General features: G+C 45.5%; 1 protein-coding gene across 1 annotated transcript in view; it reads left to right on the top strand.

The window, feature by feature from the left end:
• abca3b (ATP-binding cassette, sub-family A (ABC1), member 3b) overlaps positions 1-21,388 on the top strand; it is a 112,134-nt gene that overhangs the window by 89,586 nt on the left and 1,160 nt on the right. The window contains exons 22-29 of the mRNA XM_072269589.1: positions 1,306-1,464; positions 4,300-4,472; positions 5,703-5,831; positions 6,891-7,085; positions 13,496-13,683; positions 13,914-14,084; positions 14,614-14,798; positions 20,348-20,421. Coding sequence (XP_072125690.1) covers positions 1,306-1,464; positions 4,300-4,472; positions 5,703-5,831; positions 6,891-7,085; positions 13,496-13,683; positions 13,914-14,084; positions 14,614-14,798; positions 20,348-20,421 — 1,274 coding nt within the window. The remainder of the gene's footprint in view (positions 1-1,305; positions 1,465-4,299; positions 4,473-5,702; positions 5,832-6,890; positions 7,086-13,495; positions 13,684-13,913; positions 14,085-14,613; positions 14,799-20,347; positions 20,422-21,388) is intronic.

Genomic DNA, 21,388 nt, shown 5'->3' with positions numbered 1-21,388 from the left:
AAAGTCACTCGCACCCCCCCCCCCCCATAGTGCATCCATGTAGCAAAGTGTAGACACTTTTTTTTGAACGTACAAAACTTTATTCAAATACAAAATACACACAAAGATTAGTGGTTACAATACTGATAATGATTTCAAATTAAATTATGGCTAGGATCATCGACAAGACAGTCAATTCCCTGGGATGCTCACTGTTCCCAGGAATCCTCCACTATACCCATAATGATTGCGTGTTCCTGCTCCAAGCACTCCCCGGTCACAAGTGTAAACCGGCTTGGGTAGCACTCTCAACTGCCCGCTCCCTAGACCCACGAATGGTCCTTTCGACCAGGTCCTGAATCAATGCCACCAGGAGAACCCCCAGGTGACTGCACCCCACCCCGCTCCCCATACTAGGTGACTGTACACCAGGAGTGTGAGGCTGAAGTGCAACTCGAACTTGAGGAGTTGTCTCCCTGGACACGACTGGGAGAAGGGTCGCTATTATGCAGGACTCTGTGTTGGACGAGAATGATAGGGGAAGCGCGTGCACGCACTTGGCGTATCTGCACTGGGGACACGGTCATAGACTCCGTCTGTCTTGGACCCAGCTCTGGACAGCACCGGGAGAATGGCGACACGTCCAGGGAGAGTGCCGGGGTACATGCCGGTAGACTGTTTTGAACGGGTCTGTGGTTTGTGGCCGCCAGCCTGCAGTGTCATGAGACTATAAAGCATAAGTGATTTGGCCCATCTAGTCTGCTCCGTCACTCCATGTTGACTGATTTATTATCCCTCTCAACCTCAGTCCCCTGCCTTCTCCCCGTAATCCTTGACACTCTGACTTATCAAGAACCTATCAACCTCCGCTTTAAATATATCCAATGATGGTCTCCACAGTCCTCTGTGGTAATAAATTCCATAGTTTCACCACCCCCCTAGCTAAAGAAATTCTTCCTCATCAATGTTCTATAGGGTCAAATTCCTCCATCATTATATTAGAAACTAATAAACAGTTTTATCGTACTGTTATAGTAGTTGTAGTGTTCTAATTTGTTCTGTATTTCATGTAAATACATAATTTATTTCTTAGTTAAATGGTAGTTTGTGTTTTTATACCTTTTAAACTATTTCCATGCAACTTTGGCTGTTTGCAGCCGCCGTTTACCTGGGCCAAACGTAATGGTCCAATGTGTCCCGGTTAACCAGAGCCCACTGTACTTGTATATCCAGCTCCTAAGAATATCTTCCAATAACGTACCCACTATAATTTCCTGGCTTATCCTTGGAACTCAGTAAATTCCTCGTCCTGTTTCATTGTTACAGAGCTTGGCCTGATGAGCCTGTCGAAGGTTCTGGACTCTGTGTTCTTGGTTTTACCCAATTACTGCCTTGGGCATGGCTTAAGCGAGTTTTACCAGAACTACCTGCTGATCGGGGTGTGCACCAGCAGCCCAGTCGCCCAGTATCTGTGTGAGACATTCAGTGAGTATACCCTCCTGCCTCAGACGTCAGGGACGGTGAATGGGGGTGGCAAGCCGGTTGGGAGATGCTTGCCTGGACAACGTCGTACAGTCCAATGCCGTGGTTAATAGAGGTGATCACTACCTCTGACTACCCGTGCCAGGCCAAAGTTGTCTAGTGGAGAGCCTGCTTTCTGATGAGACTGACTACACTTCAGATCAATAGACTCACTTTGCCTGTGGTCACGTCTGATTGAAACACAAAGTTATCTATCCTCACATCTGAGACTTCCTCCGTTCACACAGGTGTCGCTGGGAATTCAGATTTTAACATCCCCTGGTCATTCCTGATCATCCTTGAGTTATAGGGAGGGGTTGAAGAAGTTAAGATATTATTCCCTTTAGGGGAGATTTGATAGAGGTACGTATATGAAATTATGAGGGGTATTGATAGGAGAAATGTAAGCAAGCTTTTTCCACTGCGGTTGGATGAGACTAAAATTAGAGGGCATCGGTTAAGAGTGAATGGTGAAATATTTAAGGGGAACTGTTATGTTTATTAACTCCAAAACATTAAACTAATTGAAAGCAAAAACACAGAATTGGGAATAATATAGCTTAGTTTTGTTTTAACTTTAAGCAAGGCACATGCATAAGATGTGGTGGCATGATGACATATGTGATTTACATGCTTTTACATATAATTTGCAGTGCATTATGTAAACAACAAAGAATGCTTAATCAACCAACATATTTACAATATTAGTGAAGTATTAAATACACAACAATTCTCCCCTACTTAGCTATAAACTCCAACTCAACATAGAATGCTTCCCAGTTTACATGCTGTATACAGTACTATGCAAAAGTCTTTGGCACATGTTAAACAATTCTGTGAAACAAATTTGCTTTCAAAAATAATGAAAGGAAAAGTTTCCAAATATCAAAAGAAATACTATAAAGAGCAGTAAACTTCAAATATAACTAAATGAAATCAATATTTGATGTGACCCCACCCTTTGCCTTTAAAACTGCATCAATTATCTGTTGCAACACACATCAAAGTTGCTGGTGAACACAGCAGGCCAGGCAGCATCTCTAGATTCTGGAATGGTTCCGGAAGACTGGAAAATTGCAAATGTCACTGCACTCTTTCAGAAGGGAGAGAGGCAGAAGAAAGGAAATTATAGGCCAGTTGGTCTGACCTCAGTAGTTGGGAAGATGTTGGAGTCGATTGTTAGGGATGAGGTCTCAGGGTACTTGGATGCACATGATAAAATAGTCCATAGTCAGCATGGTTTCCTCACGGGAATATCTTGCCAGACAAATCTGTTGGAATTCTTTGAAGAAGTATCAAGCAGGATAGACAAAGGAGAATCGACTGATGTTGTGTACTTGGATTTCCAGAAGGCCTTTGACAAGGTGCCACAAATGAGGCTGCTTAACAAACTACGAGCCCATGGTAATACAGGAAAGATTCTAGCATGGATAAAGCAATGGCTGATTGTCAGGGGCAAAGAGTGGGAATAAAGGGGGCCTTTTCTGACCAGCTGCTGGTGACTAGTCATGTCCACACAGGTCTGTGTTGGGACTGATTCTTTCTGCATTATACATCAGTGATTTGCATGATGGAATTGAAGGCTTTGCTGAAAAGTTTGCAGATGATGTGAAGGTAGTTGGAGGGTCAGGTAGTTTTGAGGAAATAGAGAGGCTACAGAAGGACTTGGATAGATTGGGAGAATTGGCAAAGAAATGGCAGATGGAATAGTGTTGGGAATTGTGGGAGAGAATACAAAAAAAACTGAGGTACAAGAGGACTTGGTAGTTGCTGTGCATGATTCCCTTGGTAGTGATGAGGGGGGCAAATGCGGTGTTAACATTCATTTCAAGAGGACTAGAATATAAGAGGAAGGATGTAATGTTGAGAGTTTATAAAGCACTGGTGAAGCCTCACTTGAAGTATTGTGAGGTCTGGGCCCCTTACCTTAGAAAGGGTGTGCAAATTAACCTTTAGGGGTGTCTGCACAAGGACTCCCAAGTCCCTGTGCTTCTCAGATTTTTGGATTTTCTCGCTGATTAGAAAACGGACATTTTCGGGCTTGAATGGCTTGTCGTATGAAGAGCATCCGATGGTTCTGGGCCTGTGTTCATTAGAATTCAGAAGAATGAGGGGTGACCTCATTGAAACCTATCCGGTGGTGAATGGCCTTTGATGGAGTGGAGGTTTCCTGTGGTGAAAGAGGTTAAGACCAAAGGCATTAGAGGGGTGTCCTTTTAGAAAGGAGATGAGGAGGAATTTCTTTAGCCAGAGGGTGGTGAATCTATGGAATTCTTTGCCACAGGCAGCTGTGGAGGCTAAATCTTTATGTATATTTAAGGCAGAGGTTGATAGATTCCTGATTGGTCAGGGCTTGAAGGGACACTGGGAAAAGGCAGGAGATTGGGCTGAGAGGAAAATTGGATCAGCCATGATGAAATGGTGGAGCAGACTAGAGCTAACCTGTATGATTTTGGAATGTGGGAGAAAACTGGAGGAAACCCTCGCAGTCGTGTAGAGAATGTACGACCTCCTTACAGATAGCAGTGGAGATTGAAGCCCAGTGTTACAGCCAACACTGTAAAGTGTTGTACTAACCACTACACTACCGTACCATTTCTAAACCACCATGCTTTCCCCCCAGCATCTCATCCTCAATGTTCATCCTTCACCTCTCGCTCACAGCCCTTCCCCACCCATTCCCCCGTCTCAGAATCCAGGAGCTTTTCAAGGCGTCAGAATGAGTTTAGTTCTGTAATGATTGGAAGATGTTCTGGAGCTGCCATGTCTGATACCCTATGCGTTATTAACCATTCACAGACATTACCTACCAAATGAATTACTTTTCCTGGGAACACCCAGGCATTGGCCGGATCATTGCCGCCCTGGCAATCCAAGGAGTGGCATTCGTGGCTCTTCTTTTCCTTGTTGAGTTCAGTGTTTTCAGAATGTTGTCCAGTTGTATCCGTCGTACCTTCTGGAGGAAGAAGCTGGTGAGTACATGAAGTGGGAATAACCAGCTATTAACAGTCAATGTTTGTCTTCCATTGTGGTACAAAGTGACAAAACCCCTCAGCAAATTTGTGGATGACACCAAGCAAGGAGGACTATCACAGCTTGCAGTAGGAATCTGGACCGGATGGAGAAACTGGGCTGAAAACAGCAGGTGGAACTTAATGCAGGAAAACGTGAGGTGTTGCACTTTGGGAGGACTAGCACATTAAGTAGTAGGGCACTGAGGGGTCTTGGAATACAGATCCATAATTCCTTGAAAATGGTGCCACATGTAGATAGGATCATAAAAGAAGCTTTTGGCACATTGCTCTTAATCACTCAAAGTATTGAGTACAGGAGTTGGGACGTTATGTTGAAGATGTTGGTGACGTCTAATTTGGAGTGTTGTTTGCAGTTCTAGTCACGTACCTACACTAAAGATACTGATAAGATTGAAAGAACCCATTCGTGTGCCTTCTCCCCATAACCTTTGATATCCTGATCAAGAACCTATGAACGTCTGCTTTCAACATACCCAATGACATGGCCCCCACGGCCGTCTAAGGCAATGAATTGACCACCTTCTGGCTAAGGTAATTCCTCCTCATCTCTGTTCTAAAGGGATGTCCTTGTACACTGAAACTGTGCCCCCTGGTCCTAGACACTCTCATCATCGGAAACATCCTCTCTGCATCCACTCTATCGAGGCCATGTCAATAAGAGTGAAAGAATATAAAGAAAATTTAAAAGGATGTTTCCAGGACTTGAAGACCTGAGTTATAGGGAAAGATTGAATAGGTTTGGACTTCATTCCCTGGAACGTAGGAGAATGAGGGGAGATTTGATAGAGGTTTACAAGATTATGAGGGGTCATAGGATAAATGCAAGCAGACTTGAGGTTGCGTGAGACTAGAACTAGAAGTCATAGGTTATGGGTGAAAGGTGAAATAGTTGAGGAGAACATGAGGAGGAACAACTTCACTCCAGGCACTGAGAGTGAGGAATGAGAAGTGGTGAATGTGGGTTCAGTTGCAACATTTCAGAGAAGTTTGAATAGGTACATGATAGGAGGGGTGTGGAGGGCTATGGTCCAGGTGCAGGTCAATGGGACTAGGCAGAATAATAGTTTGGCATGGCCTAAATGGGCTGAATAGCCTGTTTCAGTGCTGTAGTGCTATGTGACTGATGATTGGAGAGAGTGATTCAGTTGCATTGCTGTCTTCTTTTAGGCTCCGATTATAGATGCCATGGCTCCGCATACTGTGGAAGACGATGATGTTATGGTGGAGCGCATGAAGATAGAGGAATCACCAACCATACAGCTGGACAAACCTCTGGTGTTAAAGGAGCTGTCCAAGGTAAGTGCATCACAAGTCCCATTCCTGATACAAGACGTGCAGCAACTGCACTGAACTACTGGATCTGTACTGTTCTACTGTGGACATTGTGACTGAAACTGAATGCACAGAAGCTGCAAATACGAAATTTCAAAATCTTTGTTTACTCAGCGGGCCTCCAGTAGAATCTCAACCTCCTGACATGATACTTTATACCTTTACCCAAAGATAACAGTAAATGATTAACTAGAGCTTTAATGGCTAAAATCCCTTACTGATCTTTAACACTGAGTCATGGAGCATGACCACATTGAGTCCATGCCAAACTGATCCCATCAACCTACACCCAGACCCTAGCCCTCCTTACCCCTGGCATCTACATACTTGTCCAAACTTCTCTTAAATGTTGAACTTGAATCTGCATCCACCATTTTTGCTGGCAGCTCGTTCCACACTCTCACCACCCTCTGAATGAAGAAGTTCCCCATCAGGTTCTCCTTAAACATTTCACCTTCCACCCTACTTTACTTCCTTCTGTAAGTTCGCTGAGCTTTCTGTAATTATCCTGGTTCCCGCGTGTGTTGAAGATTAAAGATTGGCTTTATTTGTCACACATGTACATGAAAACATACAGTGAAATGTGTCGTTTGTGTCAATGAAATCAGCGAAGATTGTGCTGGGGGCAGCCTGCAAGTGTTGCCATGCTTCCAGCACCGACATTGCCCACAACTGATTAACCCTAATCACATGTTTTGGGATGTGGGAAGAGCCACATGTGGTCACAGGGAGCATACAAACTCCTTACTCCAACTCCAGCAGCAGGAATCAAACCCTGATCTTACAGCTTGTGCTGTAATCGTGTTGTGCTAACCTCTGTGCTGCAGTGCCACCCACTTGACTCCCGTCGTCTGCTCCTCACGATCTTTTTGCCCATCCAGGAACCTCCCTGCCTTTCCCAGAGGGGAGGGTGCTTTCTTGAGGGTTGACAATGGTGGGAAGGGGCAGTGGTTCGGCTCAAGGAGAGTTGCGTGATACAGGGTTGGTCCTGAGCACTGCTAATCTTTGCTGTGTGCTTCATAGGTCTACCCCGGGAAGGAGTCCACGATTGCTGTGAACAGGATTAGTTTGGCAGTGAGCAGAGGCGAGTGTTTTGGATTGCTGGGGTTAAATGGTGCTGGAAAAACAACCACCTTCAAAATTCTAACAGGTGACGTGAACGTGAGTGGGGGAGACGCATTTATTGAAGGTCGGAGCATTCTGAATGGTAAAAAGGAGGTGAGTCCACAATGTACCCTTTGTCATATGTGTAGAGAATTTTATCAACATAGTTCTCCTTCCCACCCTTACTTTTAGTGTCATCTTCCACGTTCCCTGGATTACAACCTGCCTCCTGTAAGGAACAGAACAGAATCTAGAAAAGGCTGAGAGAGATTGAACGTGAGGATGTTTCCAGTGGTGGGTGAATCTAGAAGCAGACGGCACAGCCTAAGAATAGAGGGACATCCATTTAGAACGGAGTTGAGGAGGAATTTCTTTAGCCAGGGGGTGGTGATTGTGTGGAATTCTTTGCCACAGATGGCTGCAGAGGCCAAGTCACTGGGTATATTAAAGTGGAGGTTGACAAGTTCTTGATTAGTCAGGGCACCAAAGGTTACAGGGAGAAGGCAGGAGTATGGGGTTGAGAGGGATAATGAATCAGCCATGATCGAATGGTGGAGCAGACTCGGTGGGTCCAGGCAGGAAGTTAATGCTACACAGTGGGGTTTAAACTAGAGTTGCAGGGAGATGGGAACCAGAGTGCCAGAACAGTTAGTGGAGAGGTTGTAGAGACAGATGTTGGTAAAACCTTAGACAAAGTTATGAATCAAAAGGTTGAGCATGGTGTGACTAGTGTCCTGAGCTGCATATATTTCAGTTCAAGAAGTATTGTAGGAAAGGCAGATGAGCTCAGGGCATGAATTATGACATTGTAGATATTAGTGAGACTTTGTTACAAAAGGGCATTACTGTCAGCTCAATATTCCAGGTAGGGTTGCCAACTTTCTCACTCCCAAATAAGGGACAAGAGTAACAGTCAAGTACGGGACACTTTACTCGGAGAAAGACTACCATAACCATGAAGCCTTATGCAGGTACCCGTGTGCGCATGCGTGTACGTGCCGATTTTTTTTTGTTCTCTACAAATCGGTTTTGGCTTAATCTTCCCAATTCTGCTTTTACTATATGTTAGTGTTATTTTAGGTTTTATGTGTTACTTGGTATGATTTGGTAAGTTATTTTTGTGGGTCTGGGAACGCTCAAAAATTTGTCCCATATAAATTAATGGTAATTGTTTCTTCGCTTTACGCCATTTCGGCTTAGGAACGGTTTCATAGGAACGCTCTACCTTAGCGGGGGAAATACGGGACAAGGACAGTCCCATATGGGACAAACCAATTTAGTCCAATATCCAGGATGTCCCGGCTAATACTGGACAGTTGGCAACCCTAATTCTAGGGTTCCGTTGTTTTAGATGTGACAGAGTGGGAGAGATTAAAGGAGGAGGGGTAGCATTACTAGTCAGGGAAAATGTCTTGGCATTGCTCAGTCAGGACAGACTGCAGAACTTGGCTAGTGAGGCGTTATGGGTGGAACTGAGATATAAGAAAGGTATGACCACGTTATTCGGGCCATGTTACAGACCAACTAACAGTCCGAGGGATTTAGAGGAACAAATTTGTAAAGAGATCACAGACTGTTGTAAGAAACATAAGGTTGTTATACTAGTTGATTCTAACTTTTCACATATTGACTGGGAATTTCATACTGTAGAAGGACTAGATGGGATAGAGTTTGCCAAATGTGTTTGGGAAAGTTCCCTTCATAGTACGTAGAAGTCCCAATGAGAGAGCGTGTGATACTGGATCTGCTAATAGGGAATGAGGCAGGCCAGGTGTCAGAAGCTTGTGAAGGGGAACACTTTGCATCCAGTGACCACAATGCTATTAGTTTCAAAGTAAACCTACAAAGAGTCTGTGGGTTGAGTTTCTAAATTGGAGAAAGACAACTTTTGATGATATCAGAAATGAGCAAGGATGTGATGCTGAGGCTTTATGGGCACTGGCGAGGCAGTGAACAGTTTTGGGCCCTTCATCTAAGAAAAGATGTGCTGGCATTGGGGAGGGTCCAGAGGAGGTTCACAAGGAAGATTCCAGGAATGAAAAGGTTATCATATGAGGAACATTAGATGGCTTGGGTCTGTACTTGCTGGAATTCATTAGGATGAGGGGGGATCTCGTTGAAACCTTTCGAATGTTGAAAGGCCTAGACAGAGTAGATGTGGAAAGGATGTTTCCCATGGTGGGAGAGTCTTGGACAAGAGGGCCTAGCCTCAGGATAGAGGGACGCCCTTTCAAAACAGAGATCCTGAGAAATTTCTTTAGCCAAAGGGTGGTGAATTTGTGGAATTTGTTACCACATGAAGCTGTGGAGGCCAGGTCGTTGGGCGTATTTAAGGCAGAGATTGATAGGTTCTTGATTAGACATGGCATCAAAGGTTACGGGGAGAAGGCCAGGAACTGGGGTTGAGGAGGAAGAGAGAAAAAAAAGATCAGCCATGATTGACTGGCAGAGTAGACTCGATGGGCCAGATGGCCTAATTCTGCTCCGAGGTCTTATGGTCTAAGTGTAAATTGGGACAGGCTATTTTCTGGCAAATGTGTACTTGGAAAGTGGGAGGCTTTCAAAAACGAAATTTTGAGAGGACTAAGCTTATTTGTGTCTTTCAGAATAAAAGGTAAAGATAGCAAGTGTAGGGAACCTTGGTTTTCTGGAGATATTGATGTCCTTACATAGCAGATATAGTCTGACAGGAACAAATGAGGTGTTTATGGAGTACAAGAAATACAAGAGAACAGTTAAGAAACAAATCAGGAGGGCTAAAAGAAGGCATAAAGTTTCTCTAGCAGACAAAGTGAAGGAGAATCCTAAGGGATTCTACAGATACGTCAAGAGCAAAAGGATTGCAAGGGACAAAATTAGTCCTCTGGAAGACCAGAATGGTAATCCATGTGTAGAGCCAAAACAGCTGGGGGAGATGGCAAATGAATTGTTTACATTTGTATTTATTCGCGAGCCTATAGAAGTGAGGGAAAGTGGCATCAACTTCACAGACCCTGTACAGATTACAGAGCAGGTGTTTGCTACCCTGAGGCAAATCAGGGTGGATAAATCCCCATGGCCTGACAAGGTGTTCCCTCGGATCCTACAGGAGACAAGCACAGATGTTGCCAGGGCCTTAGCAGAGATATTTAAATCATCCTTAGTACTGAAGGATAGCCAATGTTGTTCCACTGTTTAAAAAAGGCTCTAACATAAACCAGGAAATTATAGGCCGCAAGGTCCATAAGACCAGAAGATATAAGAGCAGAATTAGGCCATTTGGCCCATTGAATTTGTTCCATCATTCCATCATGGCTGCTCCAATTTTCCTCTCAGTCCCAATCTCCTGCCTTCTCCCCATATCCTTTCGTGCCCTGACAAATCAAGAATCTATCAACCTCCGCCTTAAATATACATAAGCACTTGGCCTCCACAGTTGCCTGTGGCAAAAAATTCCACAGATTTACTATTCTCTGGCTAAAGAAATTACTCTTTAAAAGGATGCCCCTCTATTCTGAGGCTGTGTCCTCTGGTCTTAGACTCTACCACCATAGGAAACATCTTCTCCACATCCACTCTATCAAGGCCTTTCACCATTCAATAGGTTTCAATGAGGTCACCTCTCATTCTTCTGAATTCTACTGAATACAGGCCCAGAGCCATCAAACACTCTTCATTTTTCTGAGCCTTCTTTCAACCCTCTCCAGTTTCAGCCCATCCTTTCTCAGATAAGAGGCCCAAAACTGCTCACAATAAAGCCTCACCAGTGCCTCACCTCTACATCCTTGCTTTTATATTCTAGTCCTCTTGAAATGAACCCTAACATTGCATTCACCTTCCTCACCACTAACTCATCCTGCAGATCAACCTTTAGGGAATCCTGCACAAGGACTCCCAAGTCCCTTAGCACCTCCATTTTTTAAATTTTCTCTCCATTTAGAAAATAGACTACACCTCATATACCGTCTAGGTAGTCTCCAGCCCCTTGGTATGAACACTGAATTCTCCAACTTCCGGTAATTCCCTCCCCCTCCCTTCCCCTATCCCTATGTCACTCTGCCCCCCTCCTCCAGCTGCCTACCACCTCCCTCATGGTTCCGCCTCCTTCTACTACCCATTGTGATTTCCCCTATTCTTTCTACACCTTTCCTGCCTATCACCTCACTGCCTCTCCTCCCCCACCCCTTTATCTTTCCCCTTACTGGTTTTTCACCTGGCACCTACCAGCCTTCTCCTTCCTACCCTCCCCCCACCTTCTTTATAGGGCCTCTGCCCCTTCCCTCTACAGTCCTGACGAAGGGATCTGGCCCGAAATGTTGACTGATTGTTTCCATGGATGCTGCCCGACCTGCTGAGTTCATCCAGCATGTTGTGAGTGTTGCTTTGGCCTATCTTGTCATGTGCCTCCAGGTACACCGCAGTCTCATCCCTAACAATCAATTCCAGCAACTTCCCAACCACTGATGTCAGGCTAACAGGTCTATAGTTTCCTTTAGTTACTTCTTCAAAGAATTCCAACAGATCTGTCAGGCAAGATTTTCCCTTGAGGAAACCATGCTGACTATGGCCTATTTTATCATGTGCCTCCAAGTACCCTGAGACCTCATCCTTAATAATCGACTCCAACGTCTTCCCAACCACTGAGGCCAGACTAACTGGCCTATAGTTTCCTTTCTTTTGACTCTCTCCCTTCTTGAAGAGTGGAGTGACATTTGCAATTTTCCAGTCTTCCAGAACCATTTCAGAATCTAGTGATTCTTGAAAGATCATTACTAATGCCTCCATGATCTCGTCAGAGTCTGACATCAGTTGTGGAAAAGTTATTGTAAGGTATTCTCAGGGATCGGATATATAAGTATTTGGATAGATGTGAACTGATTCAGGATAATCAGCCTGTCTGTGTGTGTGGCAGGTCGTGTCCAACCAATCTTAAGAGTTTTTCAAGGAAGTTATCGGGAAAGTGGATGAAGGCAAAGAAGTGGATGTTGTCAACATGGACTTTAGTAAGGCATTTGACAAGGTCCCGCATGGGAGGCTGGTCAAGGAGGTTCCGTGGCTCGGCATTCAGGAAGAGGATTAGACGTTCGCTTTGTGGGAGAAGCCAGAGAGTGGGAGCAAATGACTGATTCTCTGACTGGAGGCCTGTGACTAGTGGTGTGTTTCAGGGATCGGTGTGGGTCCACTGTTGTTTGTCATCCATATTGATGATTGGGATGATGATGTGGTTCACTGGATCTGCAGATTTGCAGATGACACCAAGATTGGGGGTGTAGTGGACAGCAAGGAAGTCTATCATGGATTGCAGAGGAATCTGGATCAGCTGCAAAAATGGTCTGAAAAATGGCAGATGGTATTTAATGCAGACAAGTGCAAGGTTTTGCACCGAGGACCAACCAGGTCTTACACAGTGAATGGTAGGGCACTGAGGAGTGTGGTAGAACTAAAGGATCTGGGAACACAGGTACATCATTCATTCAGGTAGATAGGGTCAGAAAGAAAGCTTTTAGCACATTGGCCTTCATTGAGTACAGGAGATGGGATGTTATGCTGAAGTTATATAAGACGTTGGTGAGGCCTAATTTGGAGTATTGTGTGCAGTTTTGGTCACCTACCTACAGGGAAGATGTCAATAAGGTTGAAGGAACACAGAGAAAATTTACAAGGATGTTGCCGGGTCTGGTGGACCTGAGTTATAAGGAAATATTGAATAGGTTAGGACTGTATTCTTTAGAACGTAGAAGATTGAGAGGAGATTTGATAGAGGTATTCAAAATAAATAAGGATTATGGATAAGGTAAATGCAAGCAGGCTTTTTCCACTGAGATTGGATGGGACTACAACCAGAGATCATGGCTTAAGAGTGAAAGGTGAAAAGTTTAAGGGGAATGTGAGGGGAAACTTCTTCACTCAGAAGGGTCGTGAGAATGTGGAATGAGCTGCCAGCACAAGTGCTCCATGTGAGCTTGATTTCAACGTCGAAGAGAAGTTTGGATAGGTACATGGATAGTAGGGGTATGGAGGGCTATGACCTGGTGCAGATCATTGGGAGTAGGCAGTTTAACTGGTTTCAACATGGACTAGATGGGCCAAAGGGCCTGTTTCTGTGCTGCTCTTCTCTTAAGACAATGAATGACATAACTCTGCTCCTGTATACAACACAGCCCAGGCCCTTCAGCCTATGGATTTGTGCCAACCTTGTAACCCACTCTTCAATCAATCTAACAATTCTCTCCCACGTGGCTCTCCATTTTTATATCATCTATGTGCTTATCTAAGAGTTTCTGAATTGTCCCAGATGTACCTGCCTCTCTCACCAGCCCTGGCAGGGAGCTTCACACACCCACCACTCTCTGTTTAGAAAACCCACCTCTGACATCTTTCCTCCGCCACCACCATCAACATACGTTCCTTCAGTCACCTTGGTCTGTGTTGACTGTTTATGCAGAGTGACGTATTTCACTGTGTTTCGATGTACAGGTGACAAATAAAGCTAATCTTTAAATAATCTTACATCTCTATCCCATGTTTCCTTGTGATCCTGACAGGTGTGGCAGAAGATCGGATATTGTCCGCAGTTCGATGGCCTCCTGGAGCACATGACGGGGAGGGAGACGTTGAGTCTCTATGCTCGTCTCCGTGGCGTTCCCGAGCCGCTCCTCAAGCAGTGTGTGGACGATGTGCTCCGCAGCCTCCTACTTGAACCCTACGCCCGGAGGCAGGTTCGGACGTACAGGTGGGGAACAACCTCAGCCCGTCTCCATCCCCTCGCTGCTGGGAGTGTTCAAATCAGAACTCGACCGATCACGCATGTCCTGCCAATGACTCCCTCACTGATCTCCCTCCCCCCCCCCGCCTCCCTCTCTCCCCTCCCTCCCCACTGATCTCTCTCTCCTCCCTCCCTCCCTCTCTTGAGTCTCTCCCTCTCTCACACCTCTTTCTTTTCTCTCTCACTCTCATCTCCAGCGGTGGGAACAAGCGGAAGCTGAGCGCTGCAGTGGCAATGATTGGGAATCCAAGTGTTATTTTCCTGGACGAGCCGTCGACTGGCATGGACCCCATCTCCCGGAGGCTGTTGTGGGATGTGGTGACCCAGCGTCTCAGGTTGGGCAAGTCTGTGGTGATCACTTCCCACAGGTATGGCTCCTGCTTTCCCTGTCGTGGCCCAGTTCCACCCTTACCCCACCGCACCCCCCCGGTCTGCCCCTCCACCTCTTCCACTCTGCGGCTGCACATCTCCTTGGTGGAAACAGCCTGAGCTGTCAAAGCCGGGCCCTGCCTTTGGGGAGGGAGGGAGAGAAGATGATGAAGGGAAAGGAGGGAGGGAGGGAGAGGGTAGAGTGTGAGAGAGAGCGAGAGAGAGAGCAGGAAAGGGGCAAGGAGAGGGAAAGGAAGGGAGAGGAGGGATGGCGGGGAGGGCAATGAGGGAGGGAGTGGATGAGAGGGAAGGAAGAGGCAGACCCAGAGTCTCTTTCTGCCCAGTGAAGAGCTTGTTGAGGTCAGCTGCAGTGAGTTGCCCCCCACCCGGCTGTATGAAGGAGTATCTCTGCATTCCAGGACCGCGCTCCAGACAGAGCCACTGCCTGGGGATTTAAACTGCTCTCTCTGGAGTTCTGGAGGCCACAGTGGCTGGGTGTCCCACCATAACCTAGACTTTCTGTTGCAGTATGGAGGAATGCGAGGTACTCTGTACCCGGCTGGCAGTGATGGTCAACGGCCAGTTCAAATGTCTTGGCAGCCCTCAGCATCTGAAGAGTAAATTTGGCAGTGGATACACACTACTGGTCAAAATCCAGGGGGACCGTTCCAATCTCCAGACTTTCAAGGACTTCATTGAGTCTATGTTCGAAGGTACAAACAAAGTTGCTCTATCCTCGCCTTCAAGTGGGGCAGCCTTCCTCTCCTAACTGCCTGTCTTGCCCCATTTCTTTTCTGTCACGCTCTCTCTCTCTCGGCCACTCTGTCTCTGTCTATAGGACCATAAGACTTAGGAGCAGAATTAGGCCATTCGGCCCATCGTCTGCTCTGCCATTTGATCTTGGCTATTCCATTCTTCTCTCAATGCCATTCTCCTGTCTTCTTCCTCTCCCCATAACCTCTTATAGCCTGACTAATCAAGGACCTATCAACCTTGGCTTTAGATGTACCCATGACTTGGATTCCACAGTCGCATGTGACAATGAATTCTGCAGATTCACTACTCTTTGCCTCAAGAAATTCCTCCTCTCTCCATTCTAAAAGGACATCCCTCTAATCTGAGGCTGTGTACCCTGGTCCTAGACCCCCCCCACCCCACCATAGAAAACATCCTCTCCACATCCACTCTGTCAAGGCCTTTCGCCATTGGATAGGTTTCAATGAGGTTACCCTTCATTCTTCAGAATTCTAGTGAATACAGGCCAAGAGTCATCAGATGCTCTTCATATGACAAGCCATTCAATCCTGGAATCATTCCTGTGAACCTCCTTTGAAACCTCTCCAGTTTCAGCACATCCTTTCTAAGATAAGGGGCCCAAACCTGTTCACAATATTCCAAGTGAGGCCTCACCAGTGCTTTATAAAGTCTCAACATTACATCCTTGCTTTAATATTCTAGTCCTCTTGAAATGAATACTAGATTACATTTGCCTTCCTCACTACAGACTCAACCTGCAAATTAACCTTTAGGGAATTGTGCACAAAGATCCCAAGTCACTTTGCAAATCAGATTTTTTGTATTTTCTCTCCATTCAGAAAATATCCTACTATATTCTTACTTTAACCAAAGTGCATGACCATACACTTCCCAACACTGTACTTCATTTGCCATTTCTTTGCCTGTTCTCCGAATCTGTCTAAACCCTATGGATCCTTCTCTACTTCCTCAAAACTATCTGCCCCTCTACCTTTCTTCATATTGTCTGCAATCTTTGCAACAAGACCATCGATTACATCATCCAAATCATTGACACGTAATGTAAAAAGAATCAGTCCCAACACAGACCCCTGTGGAACACCACTAGTCACCGGCAGCCAATCAGAAAAGGCTCCCTTTATTCCCACTTTTTTCCTCCTGCCAATCAGCCACTGATTTATCCATGCTAAATCCTTCCTGTAATACCATGGGCTTGTAGCTTATTAAGCAGCCTCATGAGTGTCTCCTTGTCAAAGGGCTTCTGAAAAATCAAGTACACAACATCCACCGATTCTCCTTTGTCTCCTTCTTGTTATTCCTCAAATAATTCCAACAGATTTGTCTGGCAAGATTTTCCCTTGAGGAAACCATGCTGACTATGGACTATTTTATCATGTGCCTCCAAGTACCCTGAGACCTCATCCTTCATAATCGACTCCAACACCTTCCCAACCACTGAGGTCAGACTAACTGGCTTATAGTTTCCTTCCTTCTGCCTCTCTCCCTTCTTGAAGAGTGGAGTGACATTTGCAAATTTCCAATCTTCTAGAACCATTTCAGAATTTAGTGATTCATTATTAATGCCCCCACAATCTCTTCAGCCACCTCTTTCAGAACCCTGGGGTGTACACCATCTAGTCCAGGTGACTTAGCTATCTTCAGACTTTTCAGTTTCCAAAAAAACCTCCTCCCTAGTAATGGCAACTTCACACACTTCTGACCCCTGATACTCTCAAACTTCTACTATACTGCTAGTGTCTTCCACAGTGAAGACTGATGTAAAATACTTATTCAGTTTGTCCACCATTTCATTGTCCCCCCCCCAATACTACCTCTCCAGCATAGAATCCCAGCAGTCTGATATCTACTCTCGCCTGTCTTTTACACTTTATGTATCTGAAGAAACTTTTGGTATCCTCTTTAATATTATTAGCTAACTTACTTTCATATTCCATCTGTATCTTCTTAATGACTTTTTAGTTGCCTTCTGTTACTTTTTAAAAGCTTCCCAATCCTCTAACTTCCCACTAATTTTTGCTCTATGATACGCCCTCTCTTTGGCTTTTCTGTTGGCTTTGACTTCCCTTGTTAGCCACAGTTGTGTCATATTTCCTTTAGAATACTTCATCTTTGGGGTGTATATATTCTAAATTACTTCCAGAAATTCCAGCCATTGCTGCTCTGTCGCCATCCCTGCCAGTGTTCTTTTCAAATCAATTCTGACAAGCTGCTCTCTCATGCCTCTGTAATTCCCTTTACTCCACTATAATACTGATACATCTGACTTTAGCTTCTCCTTTTCAAATTTCAGGGTGAATTTGATCATATTATGATTACTTTCCCTAAGGGTTCTTTTACCTTGAGCTCTCTGATGAATTACTGTTCATTGCACAACACCCAGTCCAGAATAGCTGATCCCCCCCAGTGGGCTCAACCACAAGCTGCTCTAAAAATCCATTCCGTAGGCATTCTACAAATTCCCCTACTTGCGATCCAGCACCAACTTGATTTTCCCAATCTACCTGCGTATTGAAATCCCCCATGACTATTGTAACACAGCCCTTTCGGCATGCAATTTCTATCTCCCGTTGTAACTTGTAGGTCACATCCTTATTATTGTTTGCAGGTCTGTATGCAAGTCCCATCAGGGTCTTTTTACCCTCGCAGTTCCTTAGCTCTACCCACGATTCAACACCTTCTGACCCTATGTCATTAACCTTTTTCTAGTAATTTGATTTCATTTTTTATCTACAGAGCTAATTGACTATCCTTAATCCATGTCTATCGAAATACTCATATACCCTATCCCTTAGAATACCTTCCAATAACTTTCACTATTGGTGTCAGTACCATCTGCCTATAATTTCCTGGTTTACTTTTAGTGAAATCCTTAAACAGTGGAACAACATTGGCTATTTTCCAATCCTTTGGTACGTCTCTTGTTGCTGAAGATGATTTAAATATCTCTGCTAGAGCCCCTGCAACTCCTGCACTGACCTACCACAGATCTGAGGGAGGCTTTGGCGATTTATCCTCCTCCTCTGTAATCTGTACAGGGTCCATGAAATTGATGCTGCTTTGCCTCACTTCTGTAGACTCTGCATCCATCTCCTGAGTAAATGCAGATGCAAAAAAATCCATTTAAAATCTCCGCCATTTGTTTTGGCTCTACACATGGATTGCCATTCTGATCCCAGAGGACCGGTTTGGTCCCCTGCAATCCTTTTGCTCTTAACATATCAGTGGAATCCCTTACCTTCACCTTGTCTGCTAAGGCGACCTCATGCCTTCTTCTAACCCTCCCGATCTCTTTCTTGTGTTCTCTTGCATTTCTTATACTCGATAAGCACCTCATTTGTTCCTACTTGTCCATACCTACCGTGTATCTTTTGTTTTTCTTAAGCAGTGCCTCAATATCTCTTGACAACCAAGATTCCCTACAACCCTTACCTTTACCTTTTATTCTGACAGGCACATACAAGCTTTACCTACAAAATTTCACATCCGAAGGCCCCCTCCCCCCACTTACCAAGTACACCTTTGCCTGAAAACAGCCTGTCCCTATCCACACCTGCCAGGTTGTTTCTGATACCATCAGAATTGGTCACCTTCTCAACCTGTGGGCCAGACTTATCTTTGTGTATATTTACTTTGAAAGTATTAGCATTGTGATCACTAGATGCAAAGTGTTCCCCTACACAAACTCTTGTTACCCGCCCCGTCTCATCCCTAATAGCAGATCAGCTATCGCACACTCTCTTGTTGGGACTTCTATGTACTGATTAAGAACTTTCATATTTTATCTTTTCCCTCCTTAGGGCTTTTTTAGTTGGTTTTTAATCCTCTAATGTCCCACTAGTTCTTGCTACATTGTATGCCCTCTCTCTGTTGCTTTTATGCTGTCTTTGACTTCCCCTGTCAGCCACGCTTGCTTTATCCTTCCAATAGAACAGTTATTCACCTTTGAGGTGTACCTATCCTGCGCCTTACGAATGTTCTACCATCATCCCCGCTGGTGTCTCCTTCTAATCAGCTTTGGACAGCTCCTCTCTCGCCTCTGTAATTCCCTTTACTCCACTGTGATAGTGATATATCTGACTTCATCTTCTCCCTCTCAAACTGCAGGGTGAATTCTCTCATATGATCACTCCCTCCCAAGCACTCCCTTACTGTGAGCTCCCAAATTAAATCTGGTTCATTACACAACGCTCACTCCAGAATTGCCTTTCCCCGACTGGACTCAACCACAAGCTGCTCTAAAAAGCCAGCTTGTAGGCATTTTTCAAATTCTTTCTCTTGGGATCTGGCACCAACTTGATTTTCCCCAATTTCCTTGCAGATTGAAATCTCCCATAACTATCGCAACATTGCCTTTTTGTCAAACCTTTTCTATCTCCCGTTGAAATATATATCCCACATTCAGGCTGCTGTTCAGAGGCCTGTATATAACTCTTGTCGGGGCCGTTTTATCCTTGCAGTTTCTGAACTCTGCCCACAAGGATTCTACATCTGCTGATCCTGTGTCGTCTCTTTCCAAGGATTTGATTTCATTTTTTTACCAAGAGCCACCCCACTCCCTCTGCCTACCTGCCTGTCCTTCCCATACAATGTGTATCCTTGAATGTTGAGCTCCCAACTATAACCTTCTGTCAGCCACAAATTAGAAATGCCCACAACAACATACCTGCCAGTCTCTCACCTATCTGTATACTGCTTGCATTCAAATATAACACTTTTAGTCCTACGTTGGTCAGCATTTTCAGTTTTGTCCCCACGTTACACTGCATCTCACTGACTGCAGCTTTGCCCTATCACCTGCCTATCCTTCATGGCAGTCTCGCTACACACTGCATCTAGTTAAATATGAACTGCCCCGTACTCAGCCCCATCACTCTGGTTCCCATCCTCTTTGCAAATTAGTTTAAACCCTCCCTAACAAACCCGCCCGCAAGGATAGTGGTCTCCCTCCGGTTCAGGTGTAACCTGTCCCTTTGTACAGGTCATACTGTCCTCAGAGAAATCCCAATGATCCAGAAATCTGAAAGCCTGCCTCCTGCACCACTTTCTCAGCCACTCATTCATCTGTACGATCATCCTGTTCCTGCCCTGACTAGCATCCAGAGACCTCACTCTTCAGCTTCTTCCCTGACTCCCTATGCACCGAGCAGAAGCTCTTTCTCCTGTCTACCTCTGTCACTAGCACCAATGTGCACCACGACCTCTGGCTGCTCACCCTCCCTCTTGAAAATCTTCTGCAGCTACTCTGAGATGTCTCCCTTCACTCTCTCCCACTCTCGATCCCTATAACACATCATGTTATCTGGAACGTTCTAAATCCTGCCCAACAAGTATGAAGCTACAAGGGGCCACGCTGAGGTATCTGCTCTGTCGAGAGGTTTGGTGATGGACAGTGCGAGGTGTTGCTGCATTAGCGCCAGGGCCTCGGCCGGTCACTGTCGCTGGTCCCCGTGTCAAGTAGTAGCTGATGTCCATCTCTGTTCCTCAGGCAGCCTCATCAAGGACGAGCACCAGGGAATGCTGCACTATCACCTGACCAGCAAGCGGCTCACTTGGGCACAGGTAGACAACCCTTCCCAAGACGTCAGCTCCCCGGCACGATTCGTCCTTTCGTTGTTCAGGGGTGTGGGCACTTCCCCACCTAACTCAGCCCTCCCGTGTGTGGGAGGAGCACAGCCAGTGGCCCTTCCCCATCAGACCTGTGTGGTGACTGCACCAGGCTTCCGTACGGCCAGGGGTGAGGATAGTACATTCAAAGCTCAAAGTAACGTTATTATCAAAGTACGTATGTCCCCATATACAACCCTGAGATTCATTTTCCCGCAGACGTTCACAGTAAATGCAAGAAACACAATCGAATCAATGAAAGGGCACACCCAAGAGGGCAGAAAAACAAACTGCGCAAATACAAAACGAGAGAAAATAATAACACCACATAAATAAGCAGTAAATACTGAGAACAGGAGATGAAGACTCTTTGAAAGTGAATCCATAGGTTGTGGGAACTGTTCAGTGATGGGGTGAGTGATGTTGTCCCCTCTGGTTCAGGAGTCTGATGGTTGAGAGGTAGTAACGGTTCTGAACCTGGTGGAGTAGGTCCTGAGGCTCCTACATTGTCTTCCTGCAGGCAGCAGCGAGAAGCGAGCATGTCCTGGGTGGTGGGGGTCCCTGATGGTTGATCACAAACTACAGAAAATCTGCAGATGCTGGAAATCCAAGCAACACACACAAAACCCAGCAGGCCAGGAAGCAAAGAGTACAGTCGATGATGGATACTGCTTTCCTGCAACAACACTCTGTGTACATGTGCTCAGTGGTGGAGCGTGCTTTACCCGCGATGGACTGGGCCGCATCCGCTACTTTTTGTAGGCTGCGCTGGAAGAAAAACAGGTCTTGGGCAGACCAGAGAGCATTTTTCACCAAGTTGATGACCTTCCATTTGCCCTCGGAGTGCGTCCTTGAGAACGGGCCATAATCAGAGAGTCCTGTGGTACACAGCTGTTTTGGGATGAACTGGGACATGGGCACT

The sequence above is a fragment of the Mobula birostris genome, chromosome 9 (assembly GCF_030028105.1).
Source record: "Mobula birostris isolate sMobBir1 chromosome 9, sMobBir1.hap1, whole genome shotgun sequence".
Lineage (NCBI taxonomy): Eukaryota > Metazoa > Chordata > Chondrichthyes > Myliobatiformes > Myliobatidae > Mobula > Mobula birostris.
Note: the sequence above shows the minus strand (reverse complement) of the source record. Positions and strands in the feature narration are given on the sequence as shown.